Source organism: Miscanthus floridulus, chromosome 19 (assembly GCF_019320115.1).
Source record: "Miscanthus floridulus cultivar M001 chromosome 19, ASM1932011v1, whole genome shotgun sequence".
Lineage (NCBI taxonomy): Eukaryota > Viridiplantae > Streptophyta > Magnoliopsida > Poales > Poaceae > Miscanthus > Miscanthus floridulus.
The window spans coordinates 34458157-34479611 of record NC_089598.1 but is presented as its reverse complement, the minus strand read 5'-3'; the positions used below and the strand labels follow the sequence as shown (position 1 = coordinate 34479611).

General features: G+C 55.4%; 2 protein-coding genes across 3 annotated transcripts in view; both read left to right on the top strand.

Moving 5' to 3' along the window:
* LOC136528663 (aberrant root formation protein 4-like) overlaps positions 1 to 21455 on the top strand; it is a 29137-nt gene that overhangs the window by 5971 nt on the left and 1711 nt on the right. The gene's annotated exons all lie outside the window — the stretch shown is intronic.
* On the top strand, positions 15 to 21451 carry LOC136528664 (uncharacterized). Its single transcript, XM_066521627.1, has 2 exons — positions 15 to 6347; positions 12084 to 21451. Exon 1 carries the CDS (start codon positions 4703 to 4705, stop codon positions 5984 to 5986), a length of 1284 nt encoding a protein of 427 aa, XP_066377724.1. The 5' UTR covers positions 15 to 4702; the 3' UTR covers positions 5987 to 6347; positions 12084 to 21451.

The window sequence follows — 21455 nt, the reverse complement described above, 5'->3', positions numbered from 1 at the left end:
TATATTTCCTTTTAATGATCTTATTGCACTTAAAATAATGATAACTTGTGTATACGCAAATGATTTAGGAAATCCCTTTGACTGGGGAAGTAATCATTTCCTTCCTAATCTAATGGAATGGGATCTGGTTCGGTGATCAAATTCTGTGCGGCTATGATTGGTTGGCCTCTTTGATTTTTCTTCTTGAAAACGCAGGAGAGCTGCGCCTCATTATATTAAGAAGAGAAAAGGGCAAGAGCCCAAGCAACCCCACAGACACCACAAACACACACTTTTACGCCCCAACAGCTACAAGGATTACATTCGCGCCCGTGACAAAACTACACAAGGCGACCACTACTGAGCTAGACACTCAACTACCAAGGAGGAGGGCAGTCAAGAATGATAGCCCTCGAGCCCCTGCCATAGACCACAAGCGGCACTCCTCGCCAGCTATGATCAAAGCACTAGCTAAGTTGGAGCTGCTCCATCAAAAACACACCCATTGTGATGGTTCCATATAGTCCAAGCTCCGAGTATAATGAGTGAATTAATTCCTTGCCTCATCAACCCATCAACGGTGCTGCTGCTAGTTTTCTCCCACCAAGCATGGAAGGAATTCTGTAGGTTGAGGGGACAAGGTCTTGGTCACAAAGGGGACAGTACTCCGGATGAGGTAGCCCACGACGAGCTAGGCGATCAGCCATCCAGCACTTATTGTGCGTGACCAGCCACACAAAGAAGCGACATTTGGGCGGTGCCCATGATTTCCAAATCCTTTCACACGGTCCAAAAAGAGTAGAACCCAAAAAGAGCCCTTCGTATGCCAACTTAGCCGAGTATTGTCCATTGGAGGAGAGCCTCCATAAGTGTCTATCCTCAACCTCCGGCTGCAGCTGAAAATCCATCAGTAGATCCCATAAATGAAGGTAGTCTACAATCACACCAACTATAAGAACTCCCTGAATGTCCGAAACCCAAGCCTGGTTAGTGAGGGCGTCCCGGACAGTGCGCCGCTTAACCCTCCTTTTAGGGATAGCCATGAAAAGGAGGGGCAAGGTCTGCAATGCATTGCCCATGGAGCCACCGATCTGTCCAGAAAAGAGTATTTGCACCATCTCCAATTATAGAATTCACTGCAACTAAGAAGAAGGCTCTCAGGGTAAGGCTTGCCACTGACACCCTTCCCCAGACCCCGCACAGAGCGAGAGCTCTCTGCACTGGGTACGCCCTTTAAGAAGAAGGCTCTCACTTGCTCAGGCATATGGAATGGGAGAGCAGCCCAAGGACGATGAGGCTCTGTTTTCTGCACCCAAACCCATCTCATACGCAGAAACCAGCCAAGAGACTTGAGATATGAAATTCTCATACCTCCAAGCTCTGGTGGTCGGCAAACTTTGACCTAGGCCACAAGACAATGTCCACCTTTTGCATTTTTACGGCCGTTGGCCTCTTTGATTGCTCATGCTTGAGTAGTTGGGGTTTCAAATCAGCAACTTTGCTTAGTTTTATGATTGCACAAACTAAATAGTTAGGGGGATTTTATCTTAAATTTCTCTTCTAGGAAAATGGAGCAAAGCAAGCATGAAGTGCATATGCATTCCGTATTCTACTCCATTTGCATTTGTGTGTATGCCACAATATTTTAATTTATGAGAACATTGTGTAGCACACCTCTAGGTGCACAAAATCCATGTTATGTTTACTGAGACAAAATATACTATTTGAGAGATGCAAGGACCAGATTGATCTTTGCCTATGGTGGACAAAAATGTTAGTGCAAAGGTGCTGCCTGTGCATTTTGTCCTGGAACGAAAACAGAAGTGTATTTGAATTTCTGAATCAACACTTGCTGTAATGTTAGCTCTGCAAATTTGTTAGTTATATTGTCATGCAAATATGACACCTTGTGTAATGTTTTTTTTTCCACAACGGTGGAAACCTGATTTCATTACAAATGTAACGAAATTACAGAGTTCAGCAGTTTGAAAACGACAACGATACCGTGGACAAAACAACACGTCTATGAGAATGATCACCAAGGGATCAGCCTCATGAACGAAAACTACCCCCGCGACTAGAGACAAAAACGCAGTGACTGCCAAACAACCAACCGAAGACACTTCCGAGTGTTCATTACTGGGCTCCTGCCCAAAAGCATGCAGGGCGCCTTCAGCTGATACCCTCACAACTAACCAACATAAGGAACCAACTGGCGATCATCTTGAGCTTGCATCTCCAGGTCTTTCTTGTGGAAGAATAAGGCAGTCGTCTTCACAGCTTCCACCCCTCGAGTTACCTGCTTCTCTAGATCTTCCTTGTTTCATATGCGGGCGCAAGTGTAGTAGGCGCGGCAACAAAGACCGCGGGGCAACCGTTGTGGCGCAAAGTGGCTAGGAGGCGCTCACACGACGCCCATACTGTGGTGCCCAGGTGCTCGCAGATTGTATCAGTTTCCTATTTGAGGAATAGTTAGTTAGGCAGTCAATCTAGCTTGGGACTCTAGATATTGGAGGTTGTAAAGATCATCTTTTCATTAAGGAAGTTATTGATCTTTCTCCCTCTCCTGTCTCCACTTCACTCCCCGTCTCGTGTTCGCAGACGCGGAGCGCCATCGCTGGCGGAACTCCCTGCGGCCAAGAGCTTAGGCCGGCGTAGCCTAGGTTCCTCTACATCACCAGTACCTCACCCACCACAGCCATCACATCTGGTATCAGCTAGCTTTGGTACTCGATCCTTCCATCCACCTCCGCTCTGGTTTTGCCTGGTTCTTTGTTCCCATGTCACACAAGACCAACGCCGAACTGGGCAAGGCCCTCGCTGATCTCGCCAACCAGACTGGCGAGCAGTTCGCTGAAGTAACATTGAACGTCGCCGACCTCGCCACCAAGCTTGCCGCCCTGGAGCCAGTTTCCTCCACCATCCGCACCTTGGAGGCCTATGTCCATGAAGGAGCAGAACAGGTCCACACCCTCAACCTCGCCATCTCGCAGTTGGAGCACGGCACCAACTCCAACACCAGCAAGCACCCCTCCATGGACACCTCGGATTCCTCAGGAGACGGCGTCCTAGGAGCCATGCCTTGTTCTTTCAACACTACCAGACCGCCGAGCGGTGAAGATCATTTTTATCCAAGGCCCAAGCTGGACTTCCCGATGTACGACGGCAAGGACGACCCATTGCCGTGGCTGAACCGCTGCGACACCTTCAGAGGGCAACAACGCCGGATGACAAGCGAGTTTGGTATGCTTCTCTCCACATGACCGGGGCTGTGCAGTTGTGGTACTATTGAATTGAGCTATCTGGCGGCATGCCTTCCTGGAGCCAGTTCGTCAGCGGGGCTGCGCAGATGGTGCATCAGCGGTTTGGCCACCCAATGATGGATACTCCTCTGGGTGAGCTCAAGTTGCCGGGCTGCACAGGCTCTGTAGAGGAGTACGGCGAGGCGCTGTCTTGCTGTGACCCAGAATTGGCAGAATCCCAATTGGTACAACTGTACACTGTTGGCCTACAGAATCCCTGAAGACGGAAGTAGGTCTGCACCGCCCAGAAACCTTGAACGACGCCGTGATGTATGCCTGTGCCTATGAACAACGGCTGCAGATCAGACCATCGGACTCCGGACCGCCACGCCGTTCGTACCGAGCACCTTCTTCATCGTCAGCGTCGAGCCCACCGACATCTGGACCAACACAAGCTGCTTCTGCGGCCAGCAGGCTCTCTGGTGGCGCAACAACACTTCCACGGCAGAGGCTAACACCGGCTGAGATGGCTCAGTGCCGCACAGATGGTCTTTGCTACAATTCTGATGAGAAGTTTACCTATGGCCACAAGTGCAAGTGTGTGTTTGTCCTGGAGGTCCTACCAGAAGACATTGGGGAGGAAGAAGAGGTGGACAACAACACATTGTTGACTCCTGAGACACCTGAGATTTTGCTGCATGCACTCACAGGCATCAGGTCACCACGTTTCAGAACCATCCACATTGGGGTCACTCTTGGTTCTATCCGCCTTGAGGCCTTGTTAGATTCCAGATCAATGCACAATTTCATTAACGAAGGCATGGCACAACACCTCGGTCTTAAGATACGACAGTAACATGTCATGTTTATCACCGTGGGCAATGGTGATCGCATCAATTGCCCAGGATTATATCCAGATTTGCCGCTGCTCATTGGCTCTGAGTGATGGATAAGTCTCATGTGGGGTTGTGCTGCTCACATGGTCCTTGTGGCTGTTTTTCTGTTTTTAGGACAGCATCTTAGACTAGAGGACAGCATCTTAGAGGACAGCATCTTAGACTAGAGGACAGCATCTTAGCTAGGACAGCATATTAGCATGTTAGACTAGCATCTTGGCATATGCTTGGCTGGCTAGTAGCCTATAAATATGTAACCCCAACCCCTCAGGTTGGTATGGCATTTGTGTGAGCTTGTGTGAGAAATAGACAAGAAAATTGCCTCAACTCCTAGTGTCATCCTCTATCGATGAGAGTAAGAATTCTCCTACTACCAAGAGTGAGAATTCAGCGACTAACAACTGGTATCAGAGCCGTATTATCCTGTAGCCTGAGCATCTCTTGCTCATCTTCTCTCCCAGCCCCACAACAGCCCCAGCTGTTGGCAGCACCAGCTCCTCCGGCCGCTCCTGTTCACTCCTCCCCCGCGTAGCAGCTCGTCTGAAGCAGCCCTCTCCCCATGCAGCAGCCCCCCGGTAGCGCGTCATGTCCGCAGGGCAGTCTCAGCGCTCGGTCGCCTCGAGCACGCGGCGTCGGCAGGAGGCCGAACTTGCCGCGGCAGAGGAACGCGAGCGAGCGGCGGCAGAGACCGCTGCGGCGGCGGCAAGGGCGTCAAGGCTGGCAGCGGCGGAGCTGGCAGCAGCCAGAGCGGAGGCGGAAGCAGCGGCGGCGGCGAATGCAGCGCGTGCGGCAGCGGCGGAGGTCGAGGCTCTGCGCGGCAGCATCGGCAGCTCCATTTCCGCTGACGACACCGCCGACGCGGACCTCGAGCTGCTAGAGAGGGAGGCATCGCGAGCGCGGGCGGCGCAGTGGGCAGCCGTGCACGTCCACGAGCGTGGCGGCAGCCCAGACAGGCGCGGACGCGCTGGCGGCGCTCCTGGGGCAGCCGCGCACGCCCATGAGCGCGGCGGCAGCCCAGACAGGCGCGGACGCGCCGGTGGTGCTCCTGGAGGAGGCGCGCACGGCGGTGGTGCTCCTGGAGGAGGCGCGCACGGCAACGGTGGCGGATGGGTCGATGGAGAGCGCGGCCTTCACAGGCAGCGTGGCTCTCTCTCCCCGGATTGGTACCGACGGGTCGATGGAGAGCGCGGCCTTCACAGGCAGCGTGGCTCTCTCTCCCCGGATCGGTACCGTGGTTACCACGGGCTCCATGCTGTTGTCAGGGACGTCGGTCCCGGCGGTGGGTGGCCTACCCTCACCAAGACCAACTACGTCGAGTGGGCTGCGGTGATGAGGGTAAAGCTCCAGGTGCGGCACATGTGGGAGGCAGTCCGATACGGCGACGTCGACTACGACCTAGATCGACGGGCGCTGGATGCCCTCATCGCTGCAGTCCCGCCCGAGATGCAGTTCTCGCTTACCAACAAGCGGACTGCCAAGGAGGCTTGGGACGCCATCGCTGCGGCACGCATCGGCAGCGACCGCGCCCGCAAGTCCACACTGCAGGCACTTCGCAAGGAGTGGGAGAACCTGGCCTTCAAGCCAGGTGAGGATGTTGATGACTTTGCTCTCCGTCTCAACACTCTGTTGCAGAAGATGGTGCAGTTCGGCGATGACTCCTACGTCGAGGAGAGAGCTGTCGAAAAGCTCTTTCACTGCGTCCCCGAGAAGTACAGGCAGATGGCTCGCTCGATCGAGTCCCTGCTGGATCTCTCCACGATGTCGATCGAGGAGGCGATAGGTCGCCTCAAGGTCGTCGACAGCGATGAGCCACAATCTCTCTCGGGGCTCATCACCACTGGCGGGAAGCTCCTTCTCACTCGGGAGTGATGGATAAGTCATGTGTGGCTGGTCTTTGTGGGGCTGTTGTTACTCACATGGTCCTTGTGGCTGTTTTTCTGTTTTTAGGATAGCATCTTAGACTAGAGGACAGCATCTTAGACTAGAGGACAGCATCTTAGCTAGGACAGCATATTAGCATCGTAGACTAGCATCTTAGACTAGCATCTTGGCATATGCTTGGCTGGCTAGCAGCCTATAAATATGTAACCCCAACCCCTCAGGTTGGTATGGCATTTGTGAGCTTGTGTGAGAAATAGACAAGAAAATTGCCCCAACTCCTAGTGTCATCCTCTCTCGATGAGAGTAAGAATTCTCCTACTACCAAGAGTGAGAATTCAGCGACTAACAAGTGGTATCAGAGCCGTAGTATCCTGTAGCCTGAGCATCTCCTGCTCATCCCCTTGCCCAGCCTCGGAACAGCCCTAGCTGAGAGTAGCAGCAGCTCCGGCCGCTCCTGTTCACTCATCTCCCAGCTCGTCTGAAGCAGCCCTCTCCCCACGCAGCAGCCCCCCGGTAGCGCGTCATGTCCGCAGGGCAGTCTCAGCGCTCGGTCGCCTCGAGCACGCGGCGTCGGCAGGAGGCCGAACTTGCCGCAGCAGAGGAACGCGAGCGAGCGGCGGCAGAGACCGCTGCGGCGGCGGCAAGGGCGTCGAGGTTGGCAGCGGCGGAGCTGGCAGCAGCCAGAGCGGAGGCGGAAGCGGCAGCGGCGGCGAATGCAGCGCGTGCGGCGGCAGCGGAGGTCGAGGCTCTGCGCGGCAGCATCGGCAGCTCCATTTCCGCTGACGACACCGCCGACGCGGACCTTGAGCTGCTAGAGAGGGAGGCACCGCGAGCGCGGGCGGCGCAGTGGGCAGCCGCGCACGCCCACGAGCGTGGCGGCAGCCCAGACAGGCGCGGACGCGCTGGCGGCGCTCCTGGAGGAGGCGCGCACGGCGGTGGCGCCCCTGGGGCAGCCGCGCACGCGCACGAGCGCGACGGCAGCCCAGACAGGCGCAGACGCGCCGGCGGCTTTCCTGGAGGTGGCGCTCACGGCGGTGACTCCTGGAGGAGGCGTGCACGGCGGCGACGCTCCTGGAGGAGGCGCGCACGGCGGCGACGTTCCTGGAGGAGGCGCGCACGGCGGCGGCGCTCCTGGAGGAGGCGGGCACGGCGGCGACGCTCCTGGAGGAGGCGTGCACGGCGGCGACGCTCCTGGAGGAGGCGCGCACGGCAACGGTGGCGGACGGGTCGATGGAGAGCGCGGCTTTCACAGGCAGCGTGGCTCTCTCTCCCCGGATCGGTACCGACGGGTCGATGGAGAGCGCGGCCTTCACAGGCAGCGTGGCTCTCTCTCCCCGGATCGGTACCGTGGTTACCACGGGCTCCAGGCTGTTGTCAGGGACGTCGGTCCCAGCGGTGGGTGGCCCACCCTCACCAAGACCAACTACGTCGAGTGGGCTGCGGTGATGAGGGTAAAGCTCCAGGTGCGGCACATGTGGGAGGCAGTCCGGTACGGCGACGTCGACTACGACCTAGATCGACGGGCGCTGGATGCTCTCATCGCTGCAGTCCCGCCCGAGATGCAGTTCTCGCTTACCAGCAAGCGGACTGCCAAGGAGGCTTGGGATGCCATCGCTACGGCACACATCGGCAGCGACCGCGCCCGCAAGTCCACACTGCAGGCACTTCGCAAGGAGTGGGAGAACCTGGCCTTCAAGCCAGGTGAGGACGTTGATGACTTTGCTCTCCGTCTCAGCACTCTGTTGCAGAAGATGGTGCAGTTCGGCGACGACACCTACGGCGAGGAGAGAGCTGTCGAAAAGCTCTTTCGCTGCGTCCCCGAGAAGTACAAGCAGATGGCTCGCTCGATCGAGTCGCTGCTGGATCTCTCCACGATGTCGATCGAGGAGGCGATAGGTCGCCTCAAGGTCGTCAACAGTGATGAGCCACAGTCCCTCTCGGGGCCCATCACCACTGGCGGGAAGCTCCTTCTCACTCGGGAGCAGTGGCTTGCCAGCCAGGGTGACCGGAGGAAGGGGGAGCCTTCTTCCGCAACAGGCGGCCGCAAGCGTGGCAAGGCGCGCAGAGACGCCCAGGCCGGGGCGCGAGGACGTGCCGAGGGTGATGCCCGCGGAGGCGCCCAGGGCGGCGCCGCCGGCAGGCACAAGCCGGCACGAGACGACACCTGCCGCAACTGCGGCCAGCTTGGCCATTGGGCCAAGGACTGTCGACAGCCACGACGCGGCCAGGCCCACGTCGCACAGGCGGAGGAGGAGCCGGCTCTGTTCATGGCACATGCCAGCATCGAGCTACCTCCAGCGGCACCGGCCGCAGCGGCTCTCCACCTCGACGAGCCAAAAGCACACGCCCTCCTCGGCGACAGCTCCGGCAACGACAAGACTGACGGGTGGTGCCTCGACACCGGCGCCACCCATCACATGACCGGTCGACGGGAGTTCTTCACCGAGCTTGACTCTAGCGTCCGAGGCTCCGTCAAGTTTGGGGATGCCTCCGGCGTGGAGATCAAGGGCGTCGGCTCCGTCATCTTCACCACCGTGTCTGGTGAGCACAGGCTGCTCACCGGAGTCTACTACATCCCCGCGTTGAGGAACTCCATCATCAGCTTGGGACAGCTGGATGAGAACGGTTCGCGCGTGGTGGTTGAGGACGGAGTCATAAGGATTTGGGATCGTCGTCGTCGTCTTCTTGCCAAGGTATCCAGAAGCGCAAATCGACTCTACGTCCTTAACGTGCAGGTGGCACAACCCCTCTGTCTCGCTGCTCGTCGGGACGACGAGGTGTGGCAGCGGCACGAGCGTTTCGGGCACCTTCACTTTGAGGCCCTGAAGCGGCTCAGTGCCACGGAGATGGTGCGAGGCCTGCCGTGCCTCGACCATGTGGAGCAGCTCTGCGACGTCTGCGTGTTGACGAAGCAGAGGCGACTCCCCTTTCCCCAGCGGGCGAGCTTTCGAGCCAAGGAGAGGCTCGAGCTTGTGCACGGGGACTTGTGTGGCCCGGTGACACCGGCCACACCGGGAGGACGACGCTACTTCCTGCTGCTCGTCGACGACCTCTCCCGCTACATGTGGGTGATGGTCCTCGGCAGCAAGAGAGAGGCTGCGGACGCCATCAGGCGCGCGCAGGCTGCTGCGGAGGCGGAGTGCGGCCGCAAGCTGCGCGTGCTGCGCACCGACAATGGCGGCGAATTCACGGCGGCTGAATTCGTGTCGTACTGCGCTGACGAGGGCATTCAGCGCCACTACTCCGCGCCGTACAGCCCGCAGCAGAACGGCGTCGTCGAGCGGCGCAACCAGACGGTTGTGGGGATGGCTCGGGCCCTCCTCAAGCAGAGGGGGATGCCGGCTATCTTCTGGGGAGAGGCGGTGGTGACGGCCGTCTACATCCTCAACCGCTCGCCTACCAAGGCGCTCGACGGCAGGACGCCGTACGAGGCTTGGCATGGGCGCAAGCCGGCGGTCTCCCACTTGCGGGTCTTCGGCTGCCTCGCATTCGCCAAGGAGCTTGGCCACATCAGCAAGCTCGACGACAGGAGCACTCCGGGAGTGTTCATCGGCTACGCGGAGGGCTCGAAGGCCTACTGCATCCTCGACCCGAAGACACAGCGTGTGCGCACGGCGCGCGACGTTGTGTTCGACGAAGGGCGAGGATGGGCGTGGGACAAGGCAGTGAACGACGGCTCGGCTCCGACGTACGACGACTTCACTGTCGAGTACGTCCACTTCGAGGGAGCTGGGGGAGTAGGCAGTTCTTCGGCGAGCGCGTCTACCCCAGTCTCCGAGCCTCCACCGACCCCGGCACCTGCTACTCCGACAGCACCACGCTCTCCAGCCAGGACCTCGGCTGCGATGAGCTCTTCGCCGGCTCCACCACAGCCGGCAACGCCACGCACTCCAGCACCGACAGGCACCACTCCGGGCACGTCTACTCCACCACCAGCTCGTGTCGAGCACGGCCCGGTTGAGCTCGCTACTCCGCTCTCACGACGAGGAGCGCGTCGACGCATACCACGACGGCGAGCCGTTGCGGTACCGTACGATGGAGAACCTTCTCGGCGACCAGCCGGTGCCGGGACCGGTGCCTCACGACCTGGAGGCGCAGTTGCACCTTGCGTGCGACGACGGCGAGCCTCGGTCGTTTGCAGAGGCCGAGAGACACGCGGCATGGCGCGCCGCGATGCAGTTGGAGATGGATACGGTTGAGAAGAATTGCACCTGGGAGCTTGCTGACCTTCCTCGTGGTCATCGCGCGATCACCCTTAAGTGGGTGTACAAGCTGAAGAGGGATGAAGCCAGTGCCATCGTCAAGCACAAGGCTCGCTTGGTGGCACGAGGTTTCGTGCAGCAGGAGGGGGTCGACTTCGATGACGCCTTTACTCCCGTGGCACGGATGGAGTCCGTGCGACTCCTCCTTGCGCTAGCTGCCCAGGAGGGCTGGCGTGTTCATCACATGGACGTCAAGTCGGCGTTCCTTAACGGCGACTTGAAGGAGGAGGTCTACGTGCACCAGCCGCCGGGATTTGCGATCCCCGGCAAGGAGGGCAAGGTGCTCCGCCTGCGCAAGGCCCTCTATGGCTTGCGGTAGGCACCGAGGGCGTGGAATGCCAAGCTGGATTCCACGCTAAAGGGGATGGGCTTTGAGCAAAGCCCGCACGAGGCGGCCATCTACCGACGGGGCAATGGAGGTAATGCCCTGCTGGTGGGTGTCTACGTCGACGACTTGGTGATCACCGGCACCAAGGATGCGGAGGTGGCGGCATTCAAGGAAGAGATGAAGGCCACCTTCCAGATGAGTGACCTGGGGCCTCTCTCCTTCTACCTGGGAATCGAGGTGCACCAGGATGACTCTGGGATCACGCTTCGACAGACCGCCTACGCCAAGCGCGTCGTTGAGCTAGCTGGGCTCACCGACTGCAACCCAGCTCTCACTCCGATGGAGGAGAGGCTGAAGCTGAGCCGCGACAGCACGACGGAGGAGGTGGACGCTACGCAGTACCGACGTCTTGTGGGGAGCCTTCGCTACCTCGCCCACACACGGCCGGACTTGGCATTCTCCGTCGGCTACGTTAGTCGGTTCATGCAGCGACCGACGACGGAGCACCAGCAGGCTGTGAAGAGGATCATCCGCTACGTTGCGGGGACTCTCGACCACGGCCTCTACTACCCGAGGTGCCCTGGGGCGGCACACTTCGTCGGGTACAGCGACAGCGACCACGCCGGCGACATCGACACCAGCAAGAGCACGTGCGGGATCCTCTTCTTCCTCGGCAAGTGCCTTGTTAGCTGGCAGTCGGCCAAACAGCAGGTGGTGGCCCTGTCCAGCTGCGAGGCCGAGTACATAGCGGCTTCCACCGCTTCGACTCAGGCGCTCTGGCTCGCTCGACTGCTTGGTGATCTCCTCGGCAGAGACACTAGAGCGGTGGAGCTTAGGGTGGACAGCAAGTCCGCTCTGGCCCTGGCAAAGAACCCCATGTTCCACGAACGCAGCAAGCACATCCGGGTGAGGTACCACTTCATCCGAGGCTGTTTGGAGGAAGGGAGCATCAAGGCGAGCTACATCAACACCAAGGACCAGCTTGCGGACCTGCTCACCAAGCCCCTTGGGAGGATCAAGTTCCTTGAGCTCTGCTCCAGGACCGGGATGGTTCAACTCTCCCACAAGACGACGCACAAGACTTAGGGGGAGAATGATGGATAAGTCTCATGTGTGGCTGGTCTTTGTGGGGTTGTGCTGCTCACATGGTCCTTGTGGCTGTTTTTCTGTTTTTAAGGACAGCATCTTAGACTAGAGGACAGCATCTTAGAGGACAGCATCTTAGACTAGAGGACAGCATCTTAGCTAGGACAGCATATTAGCATCTTAGACTAGCATCTTGGCATATGCTTGGCTGGCTAGCAGCCTATAAATATATAACCCCAACCCATTAGGTTGGTATGGCATTTGTGTGAGCTTGTGTGAGAAATAGACAAGAAAATTGCCCCAATTCCTAGTGTCATCCTCTCTCGATGAGAGTAAGAATAGACAAGAAAATTGCCCTAACTCCTAGTGTCATCCTCTCCTTGTGTCATCCTCTCTCGATGAGAGTAAGAATAGACAAGAAAATTGCCCCAACTCCTAGTGTCATCCTCTCTCGATGAGAGTAAGAATTCTCCTACTACCAAGAGTGAGAATTCAGCGACTAACACTGAGGACTTCATGGTGGACTGCTATGCCATGCCATTGGGTGGTCACAACATCATCCTGGGTGTGCAATTCATCAGCACACTTGGACTGACTTTGTGGGACTTTGCCGAGCAGACGACGTGCTTTTGCGTGGGGACTGGCGCATCCTGTGGACAGGCCTGGACCATGCAGCCGGGGCACAACTCCACAATCTGGCACTTACTGCTGATCGCCACATGGATCTGCTCCTGGAGGAGTATCAGGGGATTTTCAGGGAGCCTACAGGGCTGCCGCCTCGCTGGGATATCAGTCATCGCATCAGACTTCATGCCGGAGCTAAGGCAGTCGCTGTACGGCCCTATCGGTATGCTCACACCTAGAAGGATGAGTTGGAGCACCAATGTGCGGAGCTGCTGCGCCATGGGGTCATCAGACCGAGCACGTCGGTGTTTTCATCTCCAGCACTGCTGGTCAAGAAGCAGGACAGATCAAGACGGATGTGCATCGACTATCATGCCCTTAACACTGTCTCGGTGAAGGGCAAGTTCCCGATCCCAGTGGTGCAGGAACTACTTGATGAACTCAAATGTGCCGAATATTCCACTAAGTTGGATCTACGATCAGGATACCATCAAATACTTACGAGTGAGGATGATATTTCCAAGATAGCATTCCGAACTCACCAAGGCTTATTTGAGTTCCTTGTCATGCCTTTTGGCCTCACCAACGCACTGGCGGCATTCCAAGCGCTAATGAACTCAGTGCTTAAACCTTTTCTTCGCAGGTTTGTGCTAGTTTTCTTTGATGACATCCTCATCTACAGCCAATCATGGTTAGGAACATCTTTGCCATGTCCGTTTGGTCCTGCAGCAACTTCAGGATCATCAGCTCTTCCTTAAGAAGTCCCAATGCTCCTTTGGTGTGACCTGCCATCAGTGCAGCAGGTGTAGCCATCGACACTGATAAGATCAGAGCAGTCCCCTCCTGGCCATTGCCGAAGACAGTGAGGGATGTACGGGGGTTTCTCAGTCTTGCCGGGTATTACCACAGATTTATCAGAGATTTTGGAATCATCGTGGCACCATTGACAAGAAATTTGGATATTTGGGACTCTAGAAATTCGCGTCTTTTATTTTTCAAGTCTAGTTCATAGATAAAAGGGTACCACAGAAGCTAAAAGGCAAGTTTTATAGGACGGCGATTAGACCTGCTATGTTGTATGGTGCAGAATGTTTGCCTACGAAAAGACGACACGTTTAACAGATAAGTGTCACGGAAATGCGTATGTTGCGTTGGATTTGCGGTCATACAAGAAGGGATCGAGTTCGGAACGATGATATACGTGATAGATTAGGGGTAGCACCAATTGAAGAAAAGCTTGTCCAACACCGGTTGAGATGGTTTGGACATGTCCAACGGAGACCTCCAGAGGCACCGGTGCGTAGTGGAATCCTAAGCCAGGATAGTAACATGAAGAGAGGCAGAGGAAGACTGAAGTTGACTTGGGTAGAGGCAATCAAAGGAGACTTGAAAGGATGGAATATACCCAAAGACTTAGCCTTAGATAGGAGTGCTTGGAAAACAGCTATTTACGTGCCTGAACCTTGATTACTTCTGCTGGGTTTCAACTCTAGCCTACCCCAACTTGTTTGGGACTTAAAGGCTTTGTTGTTGTTGTTGTTGTATTTTTCAAGTCTAGTTCATAGTGTCAACTCTCCAAATGCAACGACATTGCATTCACGTTGCATTTGAGAGGGGGTGTTAAGGTTATTAGTGTAATTAGTTACGTCTTGTGTCTCTCATGTACATTATATATTGCCCCCCTTTGGGCCTCAATAGTGACAATCCAGTTCAGTCTCCCTTTATTCGTAACAGCCCTTACCTTTGGGGACAACCATTTGTTGTCAAAACCGATCACTGGAGTTTGAAATTACTCCTAGATTAGAGGCTGTCCACCATTCCACAACATCAATGCAAGTAAGCTGATGGGTTTTGATTTCACCGTTGAGTATAAGCCTGGATGCGCTGCCGTGCCGTGACATGGAAGAACTGTCAGCATGCCAAGCTATCTCTACTCCAAGACGTAGTGTTTGAAGAAATCAGAGTTGCTCTCCAAGAGGACAGCACACTGGACGTGGTCAGGAACAAAGGTCTGGACAGCTGGAGTATGGCTGATGGCCTACTGCTCAAGGACGGAAAGGTGTTTGTGCCCGAGACATCTTCCTAGGCACAAGCAGCAGTTGCTGCTGCCCATGAGGTTGGTCATGAAGGGTTCCAGAAGACGCGACATAGAGTTCGCTCTGATTTTTGTATTCCACAAGACACAACCTTAGTCTGCGATCATGTCAGTGCTTGCTCTACATGCCCAACAGAGAAAGATAGAACAGCTGCGTTGAGCGGGTTTGCTACAGAGCCTGGAGGTTCCAACTGAGTGTAAACCTATGTGCAAGTGTGTGCTTTGGCTATCTTTAGTTGCTTTAGTGGTTGAGTCTGTTACGGCTGATCGCAACCAAGTTATTTTTTAGCACTTCATTCAGTTGTTGAGCTTTGCTTTTGAGCTGTAACTTTCTAAATAGAACTACAAGCAGCCAGTCTCAATGCTGCCATCGGAAAAAGTAATTCTCGAATTCTCCAATTGTGGTTATCCTTCTCGTCAAGCTAGCGCAGGTCTGCTGTCACGGCTGGCGAGCGTGAGGCACGCATCAGAGTGGCAGAGGAGATGACAGTGTTGGGAGGCGATGGCTGCGACTGAGGCTGCAGCGGCCGCTGTTGCTGCTCTGCGCATCGAGGACGACGACGACAATGGGGACGGACCAACATATCGCGGAGCCCTTATAGGCGCTGCCACGTCTCGTCGTCACCAAAGCGGCGTCGTGGCCGTCATGGCAGGTGCGGGTCGCCCATCGTCCACCAGGTGATCAAGGAGTCCGGGGGAGCATGCCATAGCCGATGCTCACCAAGACGAAATACAACAAGTGGAGCCTGGTGATGAAGGTGAAGATGCAGGCCTGGCAGCTCTGAGATGCTGTCAAGTACGGGGACGCCGACTTCCACGTCGATCGATGGGCGCTCGAGGCTCTCCTCATCGCTGTTCCACCGAAGATGGGGGCTACCCTCGCGGACAAACCCACTGCAAGCACGCCTAGGACTCCATTTCCGCGACGTGCATTGGCTTCGATCACGTTCGCAAGGCTACTCTACAGAATCTTCACCAGGATTGGGATCGTCTCGCGTTCTGCCCCGGCGAGGATGTCGATGACTTCGTCCTCCGCCTCTCAGGCCTGATGCAGTAGTTGGTTCGGCACGGTGAAGGCGACATCGGATGTATACCCAGATCGCTCTAGCGATGGAGACGCTCTTGGATTTCAAGATCCTCTCCATTGAGGAGGTGATGGGCAAGCTCAAGGTGGTGGATGACCGTGAGGAGGCGCCTCCCATCGAGTCCTCGATTAGTAATAAGTAAACGACATGGTGCCGGCTAAAGAAAATAGGAAAAGGTAGGGAAACAATGGGAAAAGCAAGTGAAAGAAAAAGGTTTGGGAAGTGCCGGTGCCGAGGGTGGGGCGTCGGATTCTCGTCAAGGTTAAAGCAAGTGCATGATGAATTTGTGTATGGTCTTTGCGCCTATGGATTGAGTACTGAATTGGTTTGATTGTTTCATGTGCTATGTTGAGAAGTACCTGCGTGTCGTCCCGAAGAAGTATACCCAGATCGTCTAGCGATGGAGATGTTCCTGAATTTCAAGATTCTCTCCATTGAGGAGAGGTGAGGGCAAGCTCAAGGCAGTGGATGACCGTGAGGAGGCGCCTCCCATTGAGTCAGTCGCCATAGGTGAACCGAGGAGCAGTGGCTAGCCCGCCAGAAGAAGGGGAGGGCACGAGTGCGCCCAAGGAGCGTTGCTGGCGTCCGCAGATGAGGGATAAGGCTGGTAGCGGCCGCAGTGGTAAGGCAAGCGGCGGTGCCGAACGCAAAGCGAACCATGACGACACTTGCCTGAACTCTGTCAGCAGCCCAAGCGTGAGCGCAACTGAGTGGCCCACATGGCCCAAGCAGAGGAACAAGAGCTTGCCCTGTTTTTGGCCCATGGCTGTCTCAAGCTGGAGATTGAAGAAGGCAGAGGAAAGGGGAAAGCTTCAACATTTCCCCATCCTCGTTCGACGCCGGTGACCGTCTGGGCGACAAGCTTGATGGGTGGTACCTTGATAGCGGTGCCAAACACATGACTGGGCGCCGGGAGCTATTCTCCATCCTAGACCGCAACGTTCGAGGCTTTGTCAAGTTCGTGGATTCGTCCTCGGTGGAGACATGCAGCGTCGGCTCCATCCTATTCAAGGCCAAGATCGGCGAGCACAGGGTGCTCCACGACATCTACTACATCCTGGCGCTCCGCAACTCCATCAGCCTTGACCCGCTTGACGAAGGCGGCTCGTGGGTGGAGATCGACCGGGGAATACTTCAGATTTGGGACCACCATGGTCGCCTCCTCGCCAACGTTAGCCATGGCCTCAACCATCTCTACGTGCTGCACCTAGAGGTGGCCGCCTCGCCGCTCGTGGTGACGATGAAGCTTGGCGCTGGCATGAGCGATTTGGGTAGCTCCACTTTGAGGCCTTGCGGAAGCTGGGACGCGAGAAGATGGCGCGTGGTCACCAAGCAGAGGAGGCACCCATTCCCGCGTCAGGCCTTGTACCACGCGCAGGAGCATCTCGAGCTCGTACTCGGCGACCTGGTCACCAAGCAGAGGCACCCATTCCCGCGTCAGGCCTTGTACCGCGCCCAGGAGCAGCTCGAGCTCGTACTCGGCGACCTATGTGGCCCCGTCACACTGGCGACTCCTGGCGGCCGGTGCTATTCCCTGCTTCTAGTGGATGACGTGTCCTGCTTCAGGTGCGCGTTCCTCCTTCCAACAAGAAGACTAGCTGCGGACGCCATCAAGCAAGTCCATGCGGCGGCAGAGAAAGAGGACGGAGATATCTAGCGGCACTACGATGCTGCCTACTTGCCGCAGCAGAACGACGTGGTTGAGCGCCAGAACCAGACCGTGGTGGCGGTTGGCGACCGTGCGCGTGTGCTGCTGAAGCAGAAAGGCATGCCAATGACGTATTAGGGCGAAGAAGTGATGATTGCTGTTCATCTACTCAACGGATCGTCGACCAAGAGTTTGGAGGGCAAGACCCCCTACGAGGCTTGGCACAGGCGCACTCTGGTCGTCAGGGCTCCAAGGCGTATCGCGTCCTCGACCCGGTGACCCAGCACGTGCGCGTGGCGCGTGACGTCATCTTCGACGAAGGACGTGGCCAAGACTGGTCCAAAGGAAGCAGTCGTGGTGCGGAGGCGATGGTAAGTGACTTTGTCGTCGACTACAACCAGTTCGGAGGAGCCGGGGGAGCAAGTGAGTCTGTGCCGGCATCTCGCTCACCTCCCCTGACATCGGCGACGCCACCGGCTCCGCTGTGATCACCGTTCCTAGGCCAGGAGGTACTAGCGCCCAGCGGGTGTGCCTAGGCCGGCTGCTGCGCCGTCGATGATGCTAGTTTCCATTTCATCCGCTATGCCGGTTGTGACGCCTCCCTCCGGTGAACAGCAGGCGCCCACGTTTGTCACACCACTGGAGGACGACGAAGACCACCTTGATGCCACGCACCACGGCACCCCGATACGCTATCGCACCATGGCCGACATCCTTCGGTGATCATTCGATGTCAGCGGTCGTGCAACGCAACCTCGACATCGAGCTCCACCTAACGCATGTTGGGTAGCCAGTTCCCTATGCTGAAGTAGAAGAGGATGTGGCCTGGCGTGCTGCAATGTTAGTAGGAGATGAAGGCTGTCGAGTAGAACCGAACCTTGGAGCTCGTTGATCCGCCCGACGGCCTTCGTCCAATCACCCTGAAATGGGTGGATCAAGAAGAACGAGGCATGGGAGGTGATCAAGCACAAGGCGAGGCTGATGGCGTGTGGGTTCGTTTAGCAGGAGGGGATCGACTACTACAACGCTTTCGCGCCCGTCGCGCGCAAGGAGTCCGTCCGTGTCCTCCTTGCGCTGGCGGCACAAGAGGGTTGGCGTGTCCATCACATAGACGTCTAGTCCGCCTTCCTCAACGGTGACTTGAAGGAGGAAGTCTACGTTCGTCAGCCTCCTGGCTTTGTCATCGCCGGCCAAGATGGGAAGGTCCTGCGCATGTGCAAGGCCCTCTACGGCTTACGCCAGGTCCCGGGAGATGGGCTTCCAGCAAAGCGCACATGAGGACGCTGTGTACCGGCAGGGCAGAGGACGCTCTGTCCTGCTCGTCGACATCAAGGTCGACGACCTCGTCATCACAGTTGTGGAGGAAGGAGAAGTGGACGCGTTCAAGGCGCAAATGAAGTCAACCTTTGCCATGAGCGACCCTAGCATCCTCTGTTTCTATCTCGGCATCGAGGTGTGCCAAGACAACTCCGGCATCACCCTTCGTTAATTGCACTACGCTAAGCGCATCGTTGAGTTGTGTGGCTGCAATCTAGCTCACAGCACGGCGGAGGAGGTCGACGCGACGCTATACCGACGCATCATCGGCAATCTCTCCTACCTAGTGCATACAGGGCCAGACTTGGCGTTCACCGTCGAGTACGTGAGCCGATTCATGGAACGGCCCACGGTGGAGCACCTACATGTCAAGTGAGTTATGTGCTATGTGACGGGCACCCTCGACTATGGCCTGCACTATGCAAGGAACCCCGGCGCGGCGCACATCGTCAGCTACTGCGATAGCGACCTCGCCGGTGACATTGACACAAGCAAGAGCACGAGCGGCACCATGTTCTTCCTCGGCAAGTGTCTCGTCAGCTGGCAATCGCTCAAGCAGCGTGTGGTGGCTCTATCAAGCTGTGAAGCAGAGTACATCGCCACCACCTCCACCGCAACTCAATCCCTTTGGTTGTCTCAGCTGTTGGGGGAGCTTCTCGGCAGGGAGGTCAAAGCAGTTGAGCTCAGGGTGGACAGCAAGTCCGCTCTGGCCCTAGCGAAGAGTCCTGTCTTCCATGAGAGGAGCAAGCACATTAGGATCTGGTATCACTTCATTAGAAAGTTGCTTGGGAGATAGGAGTGTGAAGGCCAACCACATCAACACCACTGATCTGCTCGCTGACATTTTCACCAAGTCACTTGGGCAAGCAAAGTTCTAGGAGATGAGAGGAAGGATTGGGCTGGTCCAAACCAATTCAAAGATCTAGCACAAGGTTTAGGGGGAGAATTTAGAGTGTAAACCCATGTGCAAGTGTGTGCTTTGGCTATCTTTGTTGCTTTAGTGGTTGAGTCTCTTAGGGCTGATCAAGTACTGCTGTCTTCTTTAAATAGAACTACAAGCAGCCAGTTTTGACGCTGCCATCTGAAAACCAATTCTCCAATTCCCAATTGTGGTTCTCTAGTTGTCTAACACCAACTTAAGTCTGGGTAGACATTGCAATGGATTTGAGGGATTGCCAAGGGTGAATGGCAAATCTGTGATCCTTAACAGTTGTTAAACTGCTGTTCTCCAAATCAGCCCACTTCATCGCATTGGGTATCCATACACTGCTACATCAGTTGCAAGAGTTTTCTTCGCCGACATCATACGACTTCATGGCATCCCAAGCTCTATAGTAAGTGATCGGGACCCTGTTTTCACAAGCAATTTCTGGAGGGAGCTGTTCAAGTTGTCAGGAGTGCAACTCAACATGTCTTCTATGTTCCACCCGCAAACGAATGGTCAATCAAAGTCTACGAATAAGATCATTGCCATGTATCTTTGCTACCTGACGGGTTATCGTCCTCGAAACTAGCTCCAGTGGCTTCCATGGGTTGAGTTTTGTTACAACTCTTCATTTCAAGCGGTGCTGGGCACCACTCCATTCAGAGTTACGTCTATGGGCACGACTAGGGATGAAAACGGGTGGAAAAACTTGGCTCCCGTTTCCGTTTCTATATTTTTAGCGGAAATGGGATCGGATTCGGGGAAAAACAGAAGTGAAAACGGATGGGGATATACGGAGATACGGAAACAGACAAATACGGATGGAGAGCTAGAAAATTAAGTTAGAATAACATGATCAAATATTCTCGAGTATACATGAACAAAGTCACAAAATAATATACACATACGAAGTTATAGGTCCAATATTCACTAGCATACCATGTGTTAACATGTTAACATGCTGGTGATTAGTAGATTTATGAACATAGCAATTTTTAGACATATCTCACATAGATTGAAAACGTGATGAAAAACAGAATAAATACATGTCAATTCCGGATGAAAACAGGTCCTGTGGAAACTGACGGAAAAATCCCTCTCCCATTTCCGTAAATATGGAAACATGATCCACAAATACGGAAACGGGTGGGACAAAAGTAGAAAATGGGACAGGTCAGGACGGGATTTTTTCTGTCCGTTTTCATCCCTAGGCGCGACCCACCATCACTGATAGCTTATGAGCCGGGAGAAACACGATTAGCCGTCTCTCAGCAGCTACAGGTCCGAGATGAGTTTCTGGTGGAGATTAGAGAGTGCCTAGAGCAAGCCCAACAGTATCACAAATCTCAGTATGACAAGAGGCGCCGTGAAGTGGACTTTCAGGTAGGCGACTTGGTTTGGTTGCGCCAGTTACACCGTCCTTTGGCCTCCATGGACAACAAAGGGCGCAACAAGCTTGGGCCTTGCTTCTATGGTCCTTTCAAGGTCCTGGAAAAGATCGGGGAGTTGGCCTATCGCATTGAACTACCGGCTGGAGCACAGCTACACAATGTCTTCCATGTCAGGTTGTTTAAGCCATTCAAGGCACCACCTCCGGTCACACCACCGCAGCTGCCAGCAATCAGCCATGGCCTTGTGTGCGCTAAGCATGCTGGCGGCAGAGACAGGAGAGGGATAAAGGTCGATTGTACACGCGGTAACTCCCTGCGTCTTGTGTGTAAGGAGCGCATGCTGGCGGAACTCCCTGCATCTAAGAGCTCAGGCCGGCGTAGCCTAAGTTCCTCTACATCACCAGCACCTCACCCACCGGTCATCACCCACCACAGTCATCACACCTTGGTAAGACCATGTGCTTACCTCCAGTAACCCTTTTTCCTTTCATGTGGTCGAGCAAGGTTGTCTTCTGGTGCTATGTGTTCGCCACTCTTTGATCAATGGGTTGTTGGTTCAGTGGTTTATATTTAAGGTGCTCTGTTATTGTAAATTTTACTTGTCTGCCCTACTAATTGTGTTTTCAGTTTTCACAACATTGTGCAGTTTTTGTCTGCAAATAACTTCCTAGAATATTTCACGTTTTTCCTATTTCT

What these genes read in the sequence shown, in the direction of transcription:
- LOC136528664 (XM_066521627.1), top strand. Translation starts at nt 4,703, where the DNA reads ATGTCCGCAGGGCAGTCTCAGCGCTCGGTCGCCTCGAGCACGCGGCGT.